The 19,910-nt window shown below is 37.2% G+C and overlaps 5 protein-coding genes across 12 annotated transcripts; 2 read left to right on the top strand and 3 right to left on the bottom strand.

The window, feature by feature from the left end:
• LOC104770395 lies at positions 3,369-5,366 on the top strand (the record flags this gene model as incomplete). The annotated part of the gene is given in 8 exon segments (XM_010494817.2): positions 3,369-3,761; positions 3,842-3,979; positions 4,068-4,136; positions 4,231-4,302; positions 4,395-4,477; positions 4,566-4,700; positions 4,788-5,001; positions 5,170-5,366. Coding segments are annotated over 8 exon segments (1,137 nt in total). The 3' UTR covers positions 5,215-5,366.
• LOC104770396 lies at positions 5,373-7,085 on the bottom strand. The gene is made up of 3 exons (XM_010494818.2): positions 6,839-7,085; positions 5,892-6,110; positions 5,373-5,777 (listed from the first exon to the last, which is right to left on the bottom strand). The coding sequence occupies exons 1-3, from the start codon at positions 7,004-7,006 to the stop codon at positions 5,562-5,564; spliced, it is 603 nt and encodes a 200-aa protein (XP_010493120.1). The 5' UTR covers positions 7,007-7,085; the 3' UTR covers positions 5,373-5,561.
• On the bottom strand, positions 7,332-9,341 carry LOC104770394. Of its 3 annotated transcripts, none has more exons than XM_010494815.2 (5): positions 9,197-9,341; positions 8,573-9,025; positions 7,913-8,077; positions 7,777-7,828; positions 7,332-7,692 (listed from the first exon to the last, which is right to left on the bottom strand). In XM_010494815.2, the coding sequence occupies exons 2-5, from the start codon at positions 8,830-8,832 to the stop codon at positions 7,603-7,605; spliced, it is 567 nt and encodes a 188-aa protein (XP_010493117.1). In that variant the 5' UTR covers positions 8,833-9,025; positions 9,197-9,341; the 3' UTR covers positions 7,332-7,602. The 3 variants fall into 3 exon arrangements, with proteins under 3 accessions (XP_010493117.1, XP_010493118.1, XP_019097343.1); XM_010494816.2 differs by having other exon boundaries at positions 8,573-9,022; XM_019241798.1 differs by lacking the exon at positions 9,197-9,341 and having other exon boundaries at positions 8,573-9,166.
• LOC104770393 (notchless protein homolog) lies at positions 14,520-17,443 on the bottom strand. Its single transcript, XM_010494814.2, has 12 exons — positions 17,241-17,443; positions 17,057-17,138; positions 16,886-16,975; positions 16,655-16,780; positions 16,440-16,567; positions 16,139-16,338; positions 15,909-15,981; positions 15,600-15,710; positions 15,226-15,506; positions 15,087-15,141; positions 14,936-14,992; positions 14,520-14,834 (listed from the first exon to the last, which is right to left on the bottom strand). The coding sequence occupies exons 1-12, from the start codon at positions 17,364-17,366 to the stop codon at positions 14,751-14,753; spliced, it is 1,413 nt and encodes a 470-aa protein (XP_010493116.1). The 5' UTR covers positions 17,367-17,443; the 3' UTR covers positions 14,520-14,750.
• Positions 17,582-19,624, top strand: LOC104770392 (MATH domain and coiled-coil domain-containing protein At3g27040-like). Of its 6 annotated transcripts, none has more exons than XM_019241803.1 (5): positions 17,582-17,755; positions 18,242-18,328; positions 18,543-18,620; positions 18,705-19,073; positions 19,149-19,624. In XM_019241803.1, exons 4-5 carry the CDS (start codon positions 18,849-18,851, stop codon positions 19,476-19,478), a joined length of 555 nt encoding a protein of 184 aa, XP_019097348.1. In that variant the 5' UTR covers positions 17,582-17,755; positions 18,242-18,328; positions 18,543-18,620; positions 18,705-18,848; the 3' UTR covers positions 19,479-19,624. The 6 variants fall into 6 exon arrangements, with proteins under 6 accessions (XP_019097348.1, XP_019097347.1, XP_019097345.1 ...); XM_019241802.1 differs by having other exon boundaries at positions 17,582-17,829; XM_019241800.1 differs by having other exon boundaries at positions 17,582-17,853.

The raw sequence follows: 19,910 nt of genomic DNA, 5'->3' as shown, positions 1-19,910 counted from the left end.
TTCGCGCAGATCGTGTCTGCAGAGGAGGCATCGATCGACACTCAGGAGCATCGGTCGACACCAATTTGATGGGCATCGGTCGACACTGTTTGGCATCGGTCGACACCTTGTTGTAGCATCGATCGACACCGTTTGGCATCGGTCGACACTAGTCTTATCCGAGACTTGTTTTTCTGGTTTGATGTATTGTTGTGTGTTGTTTGTTTTGCTTGAACTTGAGGGTCTCATCTGCTTGTGTGTATAACCCAGTAGATGGGAGGATGGCCTCACTAAGTATTTATGATAATACTTACGCATCTCAATTGTTGTTTGTGGTGTGCAGGTAAAGGAAAAGTGTGATCGTGGAATCAAGGGCTATGAGGAGGAGGATGTTCTAGAGACTTGATTGATTGTGGTCTAGCTGTTGTTAGGTTGCTAGATTAAGTCAAAGGAACATTGTAGGATGTTAGTTGTTGGTTACCTCTTTATTTGAGTGATGTTATTGGTTATTGGATTTGAATGTTGGAATTCTTTTGGTTTAATGGAATTTGTTTTATTTGATTATCCGTGGTTATTGATTGATGTTAGGATGTTAGTGGGTATGGGACCACTAGTAAATTAAGGTATTAAAAAAAAAAAAACGGGAAGGGTTGTTTCATATCCTCCCCACTTGGGTCGACCTCAGATGTCATTACATTCTCGGGCCCATCTTTGGATTTCCTAGTTGAATCCGACACATTATCAACACTAACACCATCCACAGCGTCACCCTTCCATGAGATATCCTCGCTAGCACCATCAACTGCGTTACTCTGTTTGGGACTGGCCAGACGGTCACTTTTCCTATTCTTACGGGAAACTTGTATAAATTTCCTTCTCAACAATCTACTCTTCCTAAACGCTTTAGACCTCCCTTCCATTTTCTTGTACTTGCCCTCAATCTTCTTGAACTTCAATTCATCTTCACCCCTAAGCTCAACTAACTGGTTCTTGAACCAACCCTTGAGTTCAGACAACTCATTACCTTCAATGTCGGCCGCCAAATTACGACATTTCTTCTTTTTAAAAGTCCCTCCTCTAACGGCAAGTCTTTGCGTCCTACCTCCATCGCGGCAGACAACGTTCTTCCTGTGTACAATCTTCTTCTTATTGTCTCTCACGGTAATTAAAGGCAACGACATATCCCCACCTGGCCACTCCTTTTTCGAGAATACGTGTCCTCTTCTGATCTGCGCCTCCATATACATTATCTTTTTGTCTTTAACTTCATCATCCCACTCTCCCCATCCCTCTTCGGGTGGATCAACAACACGATAAGGATTAACAACAAGCTGTGGATAACGGAAACTTAGTCAGAATACTATCCACGTGGTCACCATCTAAATCTAAACAAGAATACTATCCACGTGGATACTATAGTTGATGACTATGTGGATAATCACCAACTATAGTATCCACGTGGTCACTAAGTTAAACTTAACGGTACCAAAAAAAATACTTACCGTGTCACCGCTTTCAGTCACCAGAATGTCTCTCAAATTAAGGTTGTTCTTGGCAAAAACAAGAGAATCCCATTCCAATATGGTCCTCCTGTCATTAGCCCCTGGGATCTTCTCCACCAGACCAGATATGTTGCTATACGCAAGTAACTGTAGTGACAAGGGAAAACCGGCCTAACGTATTGTCTTCTGCTGCAATTTATCTGTGAATGTTGCAATCTCGTCCTTGGTTTTATCTTGAACTCTCAATTTCTTGTTAACATGAGTAATTGGCAACCTACTCTCTGGCCTCATCGAAGCTATTGTCTTCAAGAAAGATTCTCGCCCCCAAGGAAAAGCGAGAAACGCATCTACGTCTTCAAGCATCTCCACATACTTGAAAGTCGGACGATGAGTTTGAGTTTTGGCTATTAGGACACCATCAACAATAATAAGCAGTGCTAGCCGAAGTTTCTTGTTACCATCTTTGACTAATGGGTCTTCGAAGACTTTAATAGCATCCGCCAATGTCGTCTTCCTATCTTCCCCAATCAACTCATCCCAGAAACTTTTCTCCTCAGGTTCAGGAACATGGTCGTACTATGGGTCGTACTCTTCAGGGAACTCACGGCAATCCAAACCAGTAACAGCACCAAACTCAACCAAAGAAAACCTAAGTGGCTGTCCACCGAACACTGTCCACAATTCATACCTCTGTTTGGACAGTACCTGTCTGCATAGTAGAGCGTGAAGTAACTTGCAAGATATTGGACACTCGGCAACCCGCAAACTAAACAAGGATCCCAACGGTGAATCCAAAATCCGCTCCATTTCAGGTGTCCCTTTAAGCACATCGCGGATTACATTGAGAATCTCGGGCTTCGAGTAGATGTTAAGCCTCGCATCTGGGTACCGGTCGGTGGCAAATAAACGTTGTGGAAGCCGAATATCCCACTCCGAATTACTCGTCTCCGCTGTTTCTACAATATTTCCTGTTGGTGAAGTAGAATTCTCAATTGAAGGGCGTCTGAAAAAACTAGATATACGGCGATTACCTGTCATCGAAATAGATTCTCATCCAACGAAGGAAAAGGTGCACAGGAACAAGAAAAGATTTACACAGAGCGGCGGCGAACAAAAGGATTTCCAAAGGAATCGACGGCCGCAACACTGGGTTACTTCGTGGTCGACGGTTCAAACAGAGAACGACGGCGGCGGATCTAGGTTACCAAAGTGACGATTGAAGATAAATCTCTTTTTACTTCGTGGTCAAAATAAAAAATCGAACCCAATAATTCAGTCAAAAAAATAAAAAATCCTTTAACCCAAAACGATGTCGTAATATAACTGATTACGAAACCAGATTCTAGTTACAGGGTATGACAGTAATCTCACAAACTTAAAGTGCCCTCTGGACAAGAAGTATGCCATTTGCACAACTTTCTTACAAAAGTGTGCCACAGTGCCAATCACCCTAGTATGTATCTGGTAAATCCAAGCACGGCAACAATGTATACTTGCTGTTGGAGTTAAGTTCCCTCCTCCATTAGCCCAAATCAAATGGGCCTATAGTGAAAAGCTTAATAAAGTGAAGCCCACAAGTGAAAAGAAAATTTGTACAATTAAAGAATTCATCTCTGTGCATTGTTGACTTGTTGTTGGTCTTCCACTTCCACATGAAGAAAAGTTATCATCCAGTAGACTTGACAAGTGTTCGGAACTACACCATCAAGCATGCTCGATTGGTTCGTTTCTAAACACGTCTGCACAATATATATAGTCCACACGCCTAAATTAGTCTCCTTATGATTATTATACAGTAAAATAACTAATTTATTTACTACACTAAATTAAAGTTTGATAGTAACAATTATAAAAGTCATTAATAAAAAGGGAACCACCAAAACTTTTTATCAACGTTCTATGGCTACCAGTGTTCACCTCAACCGGCCAATTCTCACCGCCGTCGGAATTGATTCCCGGCGTCATGTTCCCACCCGTTTCCTCTCTCTTCCGAGCCGCAACTTAACACCCCGGCTGCGGCCAATACTGAGTCTTGAAGTGGGCAAGGAAGTGGCATCGACATCATCGTCGAAGGTTGACATGGAAGAGCTCGTCGGGTTCTTATACAAGGATCTTCCTCACCTATTCGACGACCAAGGAATCGATCCGACGGCTTATGACGAGCATGTCAAGTTCAGAGACCCCATCACAAAGCACGACACCATCTCCGGTTACATCTTCAACATTTCTCTCCTCAAGAATCTCTTCACTCCTCTTTTTCAACTTCACTGGGCTAAACAGGTCTTGACAAAGTTTTAAGCTTTTTTCTTTTTTACCAATTAGTTTGTAAACTATGTAACTGATGCAAGCTGCTGCTATAGACAGGTCCATATGAGATTACCACAAGATGGACAATGGTTATGAAGTTCATGCTTTTACCATGGAAACCAGAGCTTGTCTTCACTGGAACATCTATCATGGAAGTTAATCCACAAACTAAGAAATTTTGCAGCCATCTGGTATATATATATATATATGGTTGAACATGTTCTTGTGTAAGCTCCTTTTTAGTGCGGTTTACTTATCAACACAACTGGATTTGTGCAGGACTTGTGGGATTCTATCAGTAACAATGATTACTTTTCTCTAGAAGGTCTTGTTGATGTGTTTAAGCAGGTGGGGTTGGTCTCTATTAGCTTTCTTTTTAAAAATGATTTGATCATCTCCTTTACAAGTGAGTTATTATAGTTTTAACTTTTCTTGTTTGCAGTTACGGATATATAAAACGCCTGACTTGGAAACTCCAAAGTATCAAATACTGAAAAGAAGAGCAAACTATGAGGTTACATATCTTCCTGTGTTTGGCTTACTGCACCATATATTCAAATTGTTCCTGTCATGATCTTCTTTAAACTCGATTTAATGGTTTTGCAGGTCAGAAAGTATGAACCTTTCATTGTGGTGGAGACAAACGGTGACAAGCTTTCTGGCTCTTCAGGTTTCAACAATGTCGCTGGGTGAGGGTTGTCTAAGTTTCTGTGTGTGTATCCATTAATTCTCCTAGCATTTTTGGGCTAAATCTAACTCATGTTGTTACCTATGAAGCTACATTTTCGGAAAAAACTCAACGACAGAGAAAATATCAATGACAACACCAGTGTTCACCCAAACAACAGATGCTCAACTCTTTGCTGATGTGTCAGTACAAATTGTCATTCCATCAGGAAAAGATCTCAGCAGGTAAACCTTATCTTGGATAGTTTAAGTCACCATTATGACCTACGAATATGGTTTATGAGACTGACCGGGTAAACTTTGTTCCTCTAGCTTACCGGCGCCTAATGAAGAAAATATCAAGTTGAAGCAGATGGAAGGCGGTTTTGCTGCAGCAATTAAATTCAGTGGGAAACCGACAGAGGATGTTGTCCGCGCAAAAGAGATTGAGCTGAGGAACAGTCTGAGTAAAGATGGTCTTAGAGCTAAGAAGGGTTGTATGCTTGCTCGTTACAATGATCCAGGACGAACATGGAACTTCATAATGGTATGATTCCGAGCTCTACCAATGTTTGATTTCTATAAGTTAGGAATTAAGCAGTTACTGTTATCTTATCTTTGTCATTATTATCATCATAACACACCAAATGATGGTTACTGCATTTCCTTCTGATTAGTGTGCTCATCTGTGCTTTGTAATTGCTTTGCATTGCAGAGGAACGAAGTTATCATATGGCTTGAAGATTTTAGTCTGGATTAGCTCTCTGCTTGGCCAAAAAAACATTACCATAAGACAGTGTGTAGAGGTTTCATCTTCTTATTAGTTGTAAGATTACCCCATTCGGACGACAGAAAAGTTGTATAGACAAAAACCGACAGGCTACAACGATAAACTTGCTCATTATTTGTGGAAAAGCATTTAGCTGTGAGACACATTTATCTCATCTTGATGTTAAAAGGAAAGGATGATGAAGTTACAAACAGAGTCACTCTTTCTCGTTCACAGAAGAATACCTAAATTTAAAATTTCATTACAAAACTGAAATGGTCGATTGCATTTGATCTCATTTTCAATTTACAAAAGGCACTCAAGTCATTCTTCTTGTTTCAGTCACTTCCCCATTTCCGAACAACGCTCTCTTTAGCAGTGAAACCTTCCTTCTTCCACATTTCCTCTGATCTATCACTGTTCACTTTCGAAGCATCTCTTCCCATGAGTTTGGAGCTAAGGGAAGTCAAACCTTCTCGTGTTCCTCGCAACGCATACAACAACGGGTTTAACACAAATGCAGCCATTACTCCACCTTTCGCAACCAACATATACTGCAACCAGTAAACACACCTCAAAACCAACAACAACAACAACAACAAAAAAGTCTTTCTCTTTATGATTCTCCAATTAACAAGAATGGTTTAAATTTTTAAGAAAATTCATACCACGACAAGTATGGCTAAGAGGGTAATGGCAATCTGCTGTGCTTCACTCCAGAAATGATCTCCACCGAACCAACCACCACCTCCAAACCACCCTCCTCCTCCTCCACTACCACCATTTCCGCCGCCAGATTCTTCTCTTTTCTTGATCTCTTTGTCCCACATCTCAAACTCATTTTTCTTCCCACCAAGAGCGCTTTCCAATGCTTTACGAGCTTGGTCCTGCACAATCAAGGAAATTGAACTGCACAGTATTAGCCCCTAAATCACGATGCTACAGTTCTCCGTCTCTGAAGCATATCAATTCTCTTAAATTTGTTTTCCTTGATGTGTCATACAACTTTCGTTCACAGAGATAGAAACTGTTAATTGTGGAGTTCCTAAATAAAGTTGTTGTTAAACAAACTACTTCCTATGTATATATATATATATATATACAGAGAAGCTGCAGAAATGAAGGAGGCATAATATATGTGATAAGAAACAAAGCTATGAATTGCTATTCTCATTCATACCAATTCACCAAACCAGAGAGAGAGACTCTAAACTCTTACCCAAATGGGCAACCAACAGCTAGAAACAATCTACCGAGACATTTGTATAATTCAAGCCCTTACACCACTCTTTCAACCAACGCAGAACAACTCAAAATCTGCAACATTCAATTCAAGTCTAGATACAGTAGCTAAGAACTGTGCCGCTAAACTTGTTCCAAAAAAACTGATCAGTATGCTTCGTAATTCAAGTTGGAAAATGAACCCAAACTAACTCCTTTCAAAAAAGTCGTGAGCTTTACTTCAATCGGCTCCATAAACAACAATTTTCAGGAGAACCCACTAATCCTGAAGAAATTGAAATTCTAACGTCATCGATTAAGAAGAGCGAGTTGTTCAAACAAAATTGTACTTTGAACAAGTAAAGGGAAGTAAAAGGGTAAAGTTGTCACAAACCTCTCTCTGGCTGCCGCCGGAGAAAAGACAGGAGAATCGTCCCTTGCTGCTTTTCGTAATCGAGGTTCGCAGTGAGAAGACGGAGTTCGGGTCAAGAGTCCGGTGGTATCGGAGTTGGAGAAGAGGCGTAGAAGGAGAGTTTATCAGCAGCCTCATTACGTATCCCATCTTTCCCCCTCTTATCCCACCAGCAGCACCCAAACACACTTTGCTTTTTCAACCTTCACCAATTTGTAGTTTTGTCTTGCGAAGATATTAATTTGCTTCCTTCCTTTGTTTTTTACTTTTTTTTTTTTTCTTTGGGTCAGTATATCAATTTTTGGAGTAACTAATTTCAATGAAGGCAAGCATGATTAATTTGGTTATTTGCGGGTTAGGATTCAATAATGTTTACTCTTACTTACCCAATTGTGGGGGCTTGTTTTGTAGCTTATGAGTTATAAGCCTTCTCTACTACTAATGATTTTATTCCACTATTCATCACAAACTTGTAAATTAATTTTGAAGGGAGACGAAAGAGAACATTTTTCACTTCACTAAACTCAGAAATGAAACAAGCAAGACATGAACTAATCTCAATGACCAAAACAATAAAGGAAAAACAAAAAAGATCCCTCTAGATCATCAATGAGTAGTTCACCTATCTCTATCTATATACACCACAAAACAAACGCATGCCCTTCAGTTTTCAGATTTATTCACTTCTGAAGAAAAATAAGGGCGTCACTTTGCCAGTTACACCTATCTCCATCCTCTTCTACATATCAATCTATCCGAAGTTCCTCGTATTGAGGCCTGAATTTTATGATCATGAGGTGTGGGAACACAACTAGGCAAGCCATGAACAATGTGAACTGCAAAATCATCAAAAAAAAACAAAACCATATAAGATTTGTCTACAAGGAATGATTTTGTTGTATAGTGGACTGAGATCGTACCAGAAGAGGAAGAGTCAAGAAGCTCCATATAGGCCACAGAGCAAAGGAGAGCCTGCATTTTTGCAAATTTGTCACACACAACACATAATGATAACCCCGGTGGTTCCTGATTGACTAAAACATGTGATTTACTTACAGGCCAAATGAAATGAGGCCGAGTAGGGTGATGAAAGGCAGAGCAGATATACTCCAGAGTTCCCATTTCTCATCAAACCTTCTCATGCTCCACGATAGCATGCTTTCGTAGATTATGATTACAATGTTCACAGCTATTCCCAACATCCCGAAATACAAAGGCATCCTGGAAATAATTGCACTATGTTTAGATAGTTTTTCACAGTAAGACCCATCACCCAAAACAAATCTTGAAATTTCAGAAACCTACATCAAATCGTAACAAGAGAATCTGCATTTCCTAAACCACGTTTAACGATAATGGCCTTCTAATAGTATCCACCATACCAATGCACATGTCCTTGTTAATCCGCAAGACTCATTAAGGTTTAGGGAAAGAACCATGAAGGACCTTAAAAGAACTTTTTCAACTATATCTTACGAAGACAGATTCTCCTAACACTTAATATTTGGCTAAGTTTCTTGATTCCTGCTTCCATATTAAACTTAGCTTTCTGTAAATTATTTCAAGGTTTATCCTATTTTTATTGACTACATTAAACCACTATAATCAAGAACACTGAATTCAAACCTCTAATGGCATCCTCAGGTCTTCACCCCAACATATTAACACAAGCAAAAAAGTAAAAAAAGAAAAGGCCTTGTTGAAGAACTCGGTTACCTTTTGATCCGAGCATCATGTAGGAGAATGTGTATCATATTAGAGTGCCTGTCTCCAAAATAGACAATGAAGACAGCAGAAGCAATCCAAAGCACATTCTCCAAAATCTCAACCCAAGTTTTACTTCTAGGACTCTCCAACGCAAAAGGCTGTGGCCTAGAGCAAGCATCGTCCTCAAGATCATCACCACCAGATGCATAACCTTGGCTATGTCTTTGCCTAATGTAGCCACCACCACCAACCGGAGTTCCACCAGACATGTTCCAAGAAAGCTTTAAAAGGAAACACTCTCTCTCTCTCTCTCTAGTATACAAACAGAACCCTAAAACAAACCCTAGAAACCCTAAGTCGATTCGATTCAGGAAAGTTTAAAGTACAAAACTTTAATAAATTCGTCTCATTACAAGCGATCCCACAAAGTCTATATCGATGCTTGCGCCACCAACGAGACTACTGCAACGAAAGATCCAAAAAAGGGCAAAATTGAATTCAATTGGAGATCATCGGTCGTATCAAGCGATCGGAAACAACGAGAATTCAGAAATCCTTCCGAGCTGAGGAAAGAAAACACAAAAAAAACTATAGCAGATACGGAGAATTCGAAAAGAAGAAGGAATCAATAACCTCAAAAAAATTGAGAGATCGTCGTCGAAGCGCTTGCTTGATGAAAACCCTAAGAATCGATCCCAATCCTCTCTTTTAGAAATTTCAACCAAAAAAAGAAAGAAAGCTTTTTTAGTTAAAAAGAGAGACTGAAGCGTTGAGAACAAAACAGTTTGGTAAACTGAACCGTTTTCTAAAGGTTGGGCGAACATATTTGACAAAATGACGTCGTACACCCTCTTTTTTTCCTAATCTTACTAATAATACTACACTTTAACAAAATTTAACAAAATCTTATTCTAATAACAATAAAATCTATATAATATTTTAAAATCTTTAAAATTTATATATATATATATATATATATATTTTTGAAGTATATTTTGTGTTCTACCCTTAAAATCATTTTTATTTGCATAGTCAATCCTTACAATTTGTGTTTTCGTTTCAAGTTAAAAGAGATAAATGTTTTAGTATTAAAATAGAAACAATAATATCGCAAAACTATATTATTCCAAGGAAATTGAGATCTTCACTTAATCGTTTGTTTGTCTTATGGCTAGGTGAATCTTTTATGATAGGATTTGTCTACTTAAGGAAAACAATAATGACAATTGAATATTAACAATAACCAATAAAAATCAAAAATAAATCTTTGTTTCCATACATTATAAATATATCAAAGCGGAAATCGAGATAATATGTAAAACGGAAACTAATTATTACACCAAAATCTTATTAATGGCATATATATTCCTTACATAAAAAAATATTCCTATACATTATTTCGTAATCAAAATACCTTTTTGAAGATTGTAGTCTTGCTTAACAAGATTTTCTCGATTCATACACATATATCCCTATCATCTTCTTAAGCCTCTATAAATATATCATTCATAACTAAAAGTATTGAATCCGAAAAAGAAACTAATGTGTAATATATATATATATATATATATATATATTTGTAATTTGAGAAGGTTTGATTGTGATTTTTCGTGCATAGTTATATAGTGGGATGCGTTTTATCTAAGTTCACTTCAAAAAAATATAAATATTTCTTATTGTTAACAAACAAAGCAAGATTGAAAGGCAAACAACTCATGTGATGTTCAAAAGAGGAGTTTCAGAATTTGGAGAACTAAGAAAATGATTTAGCACAGGTACGTTTACTTTAGCATTGTTACTTCTTTTTTTTTTAAATTGCTTTAGCATTGTTACTTGGCTTTTGAAATTATGTTTTTCACAAGCCTTGTATATACGTAATTAAAACATGTTTCATTTTTTCCCTGTAGGTAAGTCATTGCAAAGGCAATGTTGAGAACATAACCAATTTTGAGTTTAGTATACCTACCTAGGTATCTTCTTTATATCTATTATTATTAAGGTCTATGTTATTCTATGGCTTTCCTGATTCATTATTAAAGTTTTGATTTACAATATAGTTTCACATATCTCAATCCCATATACCAAAGTTTGTTTTTTTTTCATCAAGCAACATTCAGTAAAAATAAGTATCAAACCCTTATAGGTAAGTGATTCTATGGAATATGTAGAAGTAAGAGAATGGTTTACTATCAGCTTTTTGAAGGTAAGTTTACTTAATTTTGGTTTATTGGCCTTCGTATTGTATTTTTTCAAAAATCTCTTGGTTAATTTTACTCCTAACCAATGGTGCAGATAAAGCAAAGCAAAGATACGATATACGACAAGAGGGCTAGCTTGTGAGTTCGATATACTTATCCACGTGTATTATGGAAGTTATTCAATGTACAAAATTGTATTTACAAAGTTTCTTATATAGACTGACATTATTATTTTCAATATTTTGGTTTAAGACATGAAGTATTGATGACTATCCATTGTATCAAGGCGTATGTAACAGGATAGTAAATGTTTTATTGATCATATCACTTAGACTTATTGACCAGTCTACACTTTTTAGTATTTGTTTAACTATTAGAAAATAAATTTGTGATTTAAATAATGATATATAATACCTCTCTTGAAAACCCAAAATTGGCATTTCTAAAGCAAGTTTTTGTGTATCAAAATTAGTTTACACTAGGTTGGAACCCGCACTACGGGTTAGTTTTTGTTATATATTTCATGATTTGTTTTAAAAACAAAATTTGTATGAATGTAAAATTGTTTTCAATTAATAAACTGTTTTTACAACAAATGCAGATAGTAGAAAATTTAGTGGAGAAAACCAAAACAATTTAAAAGTTTGTGTCATTACACATAGAAAACTATTATCGCAGGCCGGCTTCAAAAGCGGCAATGCAAAACTGCAACATTGTGCTGAACCTGTTTTTCTCAAATTCATAATTTAATATGTTGTTTAGATTTTTTTTGATAATTACAATGCTAATTCTTTTTTTTGGTTATTATTATTTACATCATCATATGATACTTGAGTTTTTGATTTCATAAATTTTGGTTTTTGAATATATTTTAAATTTTATTACCTCAAAAATAAGTTTTTGTTTCTTTGAAGTTATATGGATTGATCAAGGCAAGGTGATGATTGATTTATTCTTCTTTAAAATGTTGCTTGGAAGAACTTGATCATAAGTTTGTAATTGACTGATAAGCCTCGAGGTAATATAACTTAACACTAAATAAATACCTTGAAAACTATGTTGGGATTACTAAGCTCGATATCTAAATAATCAGAACCATCCAAGTGCTTGCAGAGGACGTCGATTAGCTTCAGTCGACCTTCACATAATCTGATCTTTGACCTCACCTTGCTTTGATCGAAATGGAACTGTAGATCGAGGAGATATATCAAGCATCATACACCAAACAAATCTAAAAGAGGAACTAATTGCAAAAACAAAGACACGCAGTTATACCTCTCTTCCTCTTTATTCTCACAGTCATGGAACTCAGCTTGAGCACGTTCTCTAGCTAATAATGCCTGCGTACAATAAAACAATGTTAAGTCAGTAGATATACAATATGAATCAAATAAGAGAGATGATAGGGTTAATATGAAATTCAGTCATATACATCTCTTTGTGCCAAACGATTTTGCGAAAAAGTCAGGGATCTGGTTATTATAACAAGAGACAGAATTTACCATTTCTTCTGCATGTCGAGCTTTCTCCACTGCTCTCTCTTCTCTCCTCCTCTTAACCTTTTATACCTATGTCTGCACATTGAACCGAAGTGCTTAAGACATAAGCCATAAAGCTCATTCCATCAGGAAAATAAAACAAACAGTGAAGGGCATCCAGAAAATAAAAAGTTCTCTAGCTTTCCTATATGATAAGTAATGCTTATTGTACATATCATTCTTTCCCTGTGTCTTCTCTTTTCAGCTTTGACTGAAAATTCTTCCAGCCATACCAATACTCCGAGGTAAACATCTTTTTCAATCTTCCTCCGACACACAAATATGATATTAATAAAATTTCATGCATGAGAATACAGACTCTTATTATAGTCCATCCTCTGGTGTAATAACCTTGTTCTCTATTCAACCTCACAGGTCCCATGACATCTCTAGTCTCTCCTTCCTTTCCTATTGCCTTCTTGTCCGACACTCTTGAAATTCAGTTTCAAAGAAAAAAAAAAACAACAACCACATGATTCACTAATTCAGTAAAAGATGCAAACAAAGTGAATGATTTATATTACCTAGAGGACAAACTTATGATCAAGTTCTTGAAGCTATATATGTTAATCCAAGCATCAACTTTTTACTATTCGTTCTGCTTACACGAGAGAAGAGTTTGTTGTCATCCCGGATGGATAATAGATGGATAATAGATGTGGAATAGAGAAGAGAAGAGTTTGTTACACGACGGGCGGGTCGACCCGGATTTTGTGTGGGTTGTTTTAAGGGCTCTTGTTTTAATCTCATTGGTATATCCTACAGACGTCATGCAGTCCTTTAAAGACTTAGGCAAACAGCACGTAGTCTCTCAACTCGTGAAAAATTAGAAACTTCATATTTAGGCATGTCAATTAGGGCTAAAGCCCGCGGGCTGGCCTGGCTCGGCCCTGAAAAATAGCGGGCTCGGGCTTCAATATATATGTCCAGAAAAAATCGGGTCTTTCGGGCTCAGCCCGTTTGGGCTATAGGGTTTTTCGGGCTTAGCCCGACCGGGCTCGGACCAGCCCGAAAAGCCCTTTAAAAAAATATTTGTATTTTTTGTTAACATTTTTGTTTGATTCCAATATTTGATTAATAATTTATTGTAATTAAAGTTTTAAACTCTAATCATAGTTTTTATATTTATTTAATAACCATACTTAATACTTAAAAAAAAAATTATCTATGATATTTTATATGAATTATATATAGTTTATTTGGTTAAAGTATCGAAATTTTGTTTAGTCTTAAACTTTTTATATTAAATAAAGTTGGTTGTAATGAATATAGATGAGTTATTAAATTTCTGATTAATTTTTTTATATAGTGCACCTTGAAACACTGTTTTTTAAGACTTATAAATTTGAATTTTTGGTCGGTATGATAAGCCCGAAAAAGCCCGAAAAGCCCTGTAGCCCTGTTAGGGCCGGGCTCGGCCTTTGAAATATAGGCTCGGAAATATTTTGGGCCGGGCCGGCCGGGCTCAAATATATGCGGGCTTTACGGGTTTCGGGCCGGGCCAGCCCGATTGACACCCCTATTCATATTACCCCTCGGCCCATTTAAAGGAAAAGGATGAAAAAGAGAGAGGACCCCCACAATATGATTATCGGGTTGGGTTTTTGATTTATGAGAAGCCCAAATTATACGACAATTCGTCGCCATTTGCTTTTTCTCTCTCTTTTATTTCCCCTCTAATGCGAAATGCGCAATGATCAAACAAACAAGACCAAAAAAATAGTTCATCTCGAAGATATATCTAAATGAAAATGTATTTGTTTGGTTAACTTTCATTCTCATCTAAATAAGTTGATATAAAAATGATTAAAGATACCCATGTCTTAATATAATTATTAACTTTAATTTAAACTATTATTCTAAAAGTAATTCACAACTAAATAATTTATAATTTACTATTTTTGACATTTATAGATTTCCATTTTCATGAAATAATGACAATTCTCTGATTCTCTCTACTTTAATTTAGAAAGTGGCACTTTCTATTAAATTCCCCCTAAAACCAATCCAGTAAGAAAGCTTTTTGTGACAAATGAGGTGCCCCGAAAAGTTGACAAATTAACTTCAGAGTGTTTCCGAGAATAATAACAGAGGAGATGGAGCAGAGTTCCTATCAGATTCTGCTGCCGAATCGATTAATACTAGTTGGATGGTCATCCTACTATATATACTCAAAGCTGATTAAACTATCTTCTCGACAAAACATAGAAAAAATAATTATAATAATAAACAAAGGCCCTTTATTAATCAAGTTTTGCCGCATACTCTCTACCAAAACATAAAGCAGACCGCATACTTTCTACTAAACATAAAATTTAAAAGTCTCAAGGAAAAAAAACCTTAATTGTACAGGAACAAATACACCAATAAACATCCCATTTTTATCTATAAATTTAACGAGAGCCAATGTGTTGTTATTGTAATAAATCAAGCTCCAGCTGCTACCTCTCTTCAACCCACCCATAGCTTCAAACATTCATCTTTCCCACCGGAAACTACTCTCTCGCCATCAGGACTCCAATCCACTGCAAAAACCTATCCATCCACACATAGCAAAAACAAACATTTAAGCGATTGGCATTTTCAAGCAGGCTGGAAACATTTAATAAAGCTTACAAAGTGTTAGTTAATAATACCTCATCCGCATGACCAGGAAGATCTTGTTTTAACTTTCTCTGTCCAATATCCCAAACCTGTGTAAGTGAGAAAGGTTTAGAATATGAGGAGTGAGTACCTCCATATATTTTGTTGTTATGAGATTTAGGACAACAAAAAAAACAAGATTACCTTAAGGGTAGAGTCACTGCTACCACTTAAAAGCATCCTACTGTCCGGGGACCAACTGCGGTTACAAAGCCTAATTAATTAATAATTAGTGGGAAACATGGAAAGGGGTACCAATGTTCTCAATGAATCTATACCAAACCTGATCTGATAAACACGACGAACATGGCCTCTCAAAGTTGTAATATACTCCCCCGTGATACCATCCCATATCTTGACAGATTTATCAAAAGACGCACTTGCAATCCACTGGCCATTAGGTGAGAAACACACATGGTTTACAACCTGCTGATGACCGTGCATATGCTTTTTAGGTTTGTCGCTAACAGACTGTTCCCAAAGAATCATTTTCATGTCATCAGAACCTGAGACTAATCTTTCACCGGACTTTCCTTTTGCTTGGTCGTATCTTCTAAGCGCAGCCTATATATAAGCGAGCAAACGAGAGATCAGAAACAGGGTACGTTAATGGACAACAAAAAAAGTAAAGGAATGAGGGATAGGATCTCTCAGTACCTTTCTAACTTCTTCAGGTGAATAATATTGTTGTCCAGTGTGGTCAAAAGCTCCTGTTCGGAGAACATAGTCTGTGCTCAATGCAAGGGAGTTCACCCAATGTCCATGCCCCTGAGGTAACAACAGAATATGCAGGTTCAAAATTAGGCTGCTCAAAAGATATACAAGGAGAATCTCTTCACAAGGGACAGGTGAATGCAGAACATGGGGAAACGCATAAGCCATCCAGGTCCTGGCTATTTTTACCACCAGGATGGAAACAGCCAGAAATAAACACAAGAGATCACGGGGATCAAAATGAGCTTTTACCTCCAATTTTGCTGTCAAACATCGAGCCCCATCCGGAGTAACTTGCCACATCTTTATTGTACAATCTTGAGAACTGCCAAACACAAGACAGATCATATTTTGAATTAGCAAGCAACAAGAGATCGAGAGGAATTAGCTTTAGTTGGCATTGATACAAGTAGTAGTGACATGATCTACAACATAAGAGAGGATGATCAAAGCACTAGAAGTCTAGAAACTTAGAAACATACCCTGTATATATAATTCCCTCTCCCCCCCATTTGACACAAGTCACACCACGTGAATGTCCACTGAGACAAGTTAGGGATTTCTTAAGTGTAATGTCCCATATCCTTGCATCCCCATCTTTGCTAGAAGTTACAAACCGACGGCATGGGTATTTAAGGTGAACTGGTTCCCACGAGATACTAGTAATCCATTTCTTGTGACCCTGGGACAAGTGAAGTGTTTATCATCAGTATCATCACTCACAAGGAGATTATATTGCACAGCACAACCCAAAAAAAAAAGGACAAATCAAAAAGACGTTACTCTAAGGGGGCTGCCATTTAGCTGTCCGGTTTCCGGTATCCAACAACAGACTTCACCATCAAAACCACCACTAACAAGGTGCTTACAATCTGGAGACCATGCGAGGGCCAGAACCCAGTTTCTGTGCCCTGAAAAATTAATAAACCGCATATCAGATTACAGGGTGAGGATTATTAGAGGGGAGAGACAACCTAGAGAGCAAAAGAGATTAGTACCTTTGCATGTAAACAATGGAGTTTGAGTGTAGAGATCCCACAGCCGGACAGTGGTATCACCTGAGCCACTAGCTAACTGCTTACCGTCCGGACTAAATGAAACACACAGAACAGAGCCCTCGTGACCTAAATAAATAATTTTTAAAGACAAACCAGTCAGCTAATCTATGAAAATACCACTAGTCAGTCTGGTAGTTGAAACGGCAGAGAGGAAGGAACATTATGACATACCGGCAATGGTCGCAGAAACACGGTTAACAGGGCGAGTTCGGAAAACAGCTTGTTGTCGATACACTATCGTCAAAATATTCTCCACGGACACTGAATGCACACAATTTTCCCAGAGCGTCATCAACAATATGATACTACTACATCATAGCGCGCAAAAAAAAAAAAACAAACCTTGTTCTCTCTCAAAATGTGTTCCTAGGGGGACAACAAGTTCCTTGTCTGATACATAGAAAGCGTAGGGCAAGTTCTCCTCCTGAAAATTCCATGTGTAACCATAAACAGAGGTTACTCTGTACTCAAAAACTCAGAAAAATCACTCCTTTATCCTTCAAACCAAGGACAGAAAAATTCTTACATTGTTGAGAAATTTATTGGTTAGATGAGTAAGCTGCAAAGGCCCTGTTTGGAGAGGGACGTAGATAGGGTCACCTAAAGTAATTCCTTCAGGATCCATTAACCGACATATCACCATCTCCGCCATCTCTGGTTGCGCCGGCGCCGATCGACTAAAGGTGTGGAGGCAAAATGCTGGCAAACGTTATCTGCATACCATAAAACCTAAATAACCTTTATATAGTGGGCTTGTTGTATATAAAAATAAAAAGGGCAGTTATGGCCCAAATTAAAAATAAATAATTAATTAAAGTATTAAACGAATACCCTAAGGCCATCTTTATATAGGGTGTTCTTGGGTTTTTTTTATTTGGAAAAAATTAAAAAGTGATCTTAGATCACAACAACTGATCTTATTTGAGAACAGTTTTTGTGGTGTTCTTGTGTGACGTGTTCCATTTTAATTGGGAAGATTTTTTTGGTCGGTCGAGAGATTTCTTGTCCCTCCGTTCTTTGATTATCCTCCTTTCTCCGGTGGTGCTTGTCCCTCCGCTCTTCGATTAATCGCTGTTTCTAATCACCATACGGATTCTGGTTGCAGAAACTTTTGAGTTCTGTAGCTTGTACTGATACATGTATATAGTGTGATTTGTGCTTTGATACATGTGATTTGCTGAGTGTTAAAATTTGCTAGATTCGTGATCTATTAGACGCTGTTTCAATGCATATAGATTCTGGTTGGTTGAAGTAATTTTGGGATTCTATGCATATTAGACGCTTGCAGCTGATTCAGTGACCCAACACAATGATGAAGCAGTAGAGTCTCATGTTGTTGTTTTCACAACTCCTAAACAAGTTTCTATATATATAAAAAAACTTTTTGTTGTTGTTCATCGTTGATTTTGGATTTAACCCACAAGTTTCTGGGTTTTGGGATTGAATGGTTATAGTTAGGGTTCATTGGATTCTCTTAATTACTTGATAAATTTGCAGATTTAATGAAACGAGTTTCACGGTGAATAGGGTCAAATACGAAGGAAGCTTACTCTGTGTTGGGAATTTGTTAATGTCATGGAGCCCTCGTAAATTTTCTGAGATCACCACTGATAGGTATTACTTTCTCTTCTTCTCTCTAATTAGAGAAGTTGTCTTCTTGAGCTTTGTAGATGCTTTACTACTAGAGTGTTAGTATCAGTCATTGTTTCTCAGTCCTAGATTTTTTAACCATTGATAGCCGACTTAGTATGACTGTGTTGGAGTGAAAGTGTTGTGCTTTTATGAAGAGATTGGTTTCAACAAGGTTATAACGTTATATTGTCATCAGAGGATTATAAAAGCTTTATGGATTTCTATTTACATGGATGCAGCTTGTCTATCTTCCAGACAGTTCGACCCATTCCAGGTATTCATATATTCAACTACAGCATTTCTCTCTGTCTTGAAAACAAATTTGTTTCATATGTTCCAGTTAAACATCCCTTTCCAGAAAACTCAGAATTGGACGAAGCTGCAGAAGGTGAAGAAAATAAGTCTGTGAAATTGCGACTTGACTCTGGCATCTTCACTAGTGCCGAGAAACATCTTGAAACAGATGAAGGGATAAAAGGAGACAATATAACTGTCAAGTCTCATGTTGTCTCTGAACCCCTGGTTTGATCAAGAGAACACAATCAGGGGTTTTCAGTACATGTTTCGCCTTGCGGAGTTTAAAGGCAGCGATAAAGGTCTTCTGGTAAATGGAGAAGTCAAAATTGTTGCACAAGTAGATGTTCTTGAAGTTATTGGTACACTAGATGTACCACCAGAGAAACCAAAAAGCATTGATATCAATGGGTTTCAAGTCCCTTCTTCACAGGTAAGAGATAAATATATACTGATGCATTATATTCGATTTTGTTTATATGTTAAATGTCCAATTTCTTACTTGCAGGTAGAATCTGTGAACAGTCTGTTTGAAAAGTACCCAGGCTTTGCATCAAAAGTTTGTCTCAAGAACCCACATCTGAGAAACAAATACTTGAATGATGTACTATGTCTGAATGAGATTCTGTGCAAGTCTCCCGAGGAACTCTCCAATGGTGATCTGGCCGGGGCATATTCTGCTCTACAGTGTGTGACAAAAGCAGGGTTTAAGTTGGATTGGTTGGAGAAGAAACTGAAAGAGACTGGTGTGACTAGGCTGCAAGAAATTGAGCAAGAGTTGAAGGACTTGAAGATCAAGTGTGCAGACATGGATGCTCTGCTTGATTTCTTACGATGAAATTGTTTGATGACTAGAGAAGTTAAAAGACTTGGGATCCAGTTGTTTTTTTGGTATGTTTGTTTGAATAATCCTAGTTTTGAAACTGAGTCTTTTTAAACAGAGTTCTCCCTATAACTAATTTTTTAGCAAGAGTTCTTAACACTTGATCTTAGATTATTTTCCTAATATATCTAATCTAAGAACACTAAAAAGTGTTATCCCTTTAAAGATGCCCTAAGGCATGGAGATACTCAAAGGGTTGCTCAATAATTTTATGGTCCAAAAATAAATTAAAAAGGCATATTTATCAGAGAATATTTCTGAATGATAATTATTTTTGAATGTTTCTAAACTATATATATCAGGCAAGTTTTAAAGTGTAATTATTTTTAATGATAATTAATTAACATATAATTATATTTATGTTTATATATATATATATAAATAATA

Source organism: Camelina sativa, chromosome 20, assembly GCF_000633955.1.
Source record: "Camelina sativa cultivar DH55 chromosome 20, Cs, whole genome shotgun sequence".
NCBI lineage: Eukaryota > Viridiplantae > Streptophyta > Magnoliopsida > Brassicales > Brassicaceae > Camelina > Camelina sativa.
This window is presented reverse-complemented; position numbering and strand designations above follow the sequence as displayed.

Coding starts and splice junctions, on each gene's coding strand:
- LOC104770396 (XM_010494818.2), bottom strand. CDS start 7,006: ATGGGATACGTAATGAGGCTGCTGATAAACTCTCCTTCTACGCCTCTT. Junction 6,111..6,838: donor CCGGCGGCAGCCAGAGAGAG/GTTTGTGACAAC, acceptor TTGATTGTGCAG/GACCAAGCTCGTAAAGCATT. Junction 5,778..5,891: donor TCTTAGCCATACTTGTCGTG/GTATGAATTTTC, acceptor TACTGGTTGCAG/TATATGTTGGTTGCGAAAGG.
- LOC104770394 (XM_010494815.2), bottom strand. CDS start 8,832: ATGTCTGGTGGAACTCCGGTTGGTGGTGGTGGCTACATTAGGCAAAGA. Junction 8,078..8,572: donor CATGATGCTCGGATCAAAAG/GTAACCGAGTTC, acceptor AATTATTTCCAG/GATGCCTTTGTATTTCGGGA. Junction 7,693..7,776: donor TCTTGACTCTTCCTCTTCTG/GTACGATCTCAG, acceptor ATGATTTTGCAG/TTCACATTGTTCATGGCTTG.
- LOC104770392 (XM_019241803.1), top strand. CDS start 18,849: ATGTTGTCTCTGAACCCCTGGTTTGATCAAGAGAACACAATCAGGGGT. Junction 19,074..19,148: donor TTCAAGTCCCTTCTTCACAG/GTAAGAGATAAA, acceptor TCTTACTTGCAG/GTAGAATCTGTGAACAGTCT.
- LOC104770393 (XM_010494814.2), bottom strand. CDS start 17,366: ATGGCGGAGATGGTGATATGTCGGTTAATGGATCCTGAAGGAATTACT. Junction 16,339..16,439: donor TAAATGGCAGCCCCCTTAGA/GTAACGTCTTTT, acceptor CACTTGTCCCAG/GGTCACAAGAAATGGATTAC. Junction 14,993..15,086: donor GCAGTGACTCTACCCTTAAG/GTAATCTTGTTT, acceptor TCACTTACACAG/GTTTGGGATATTGGACAGAG.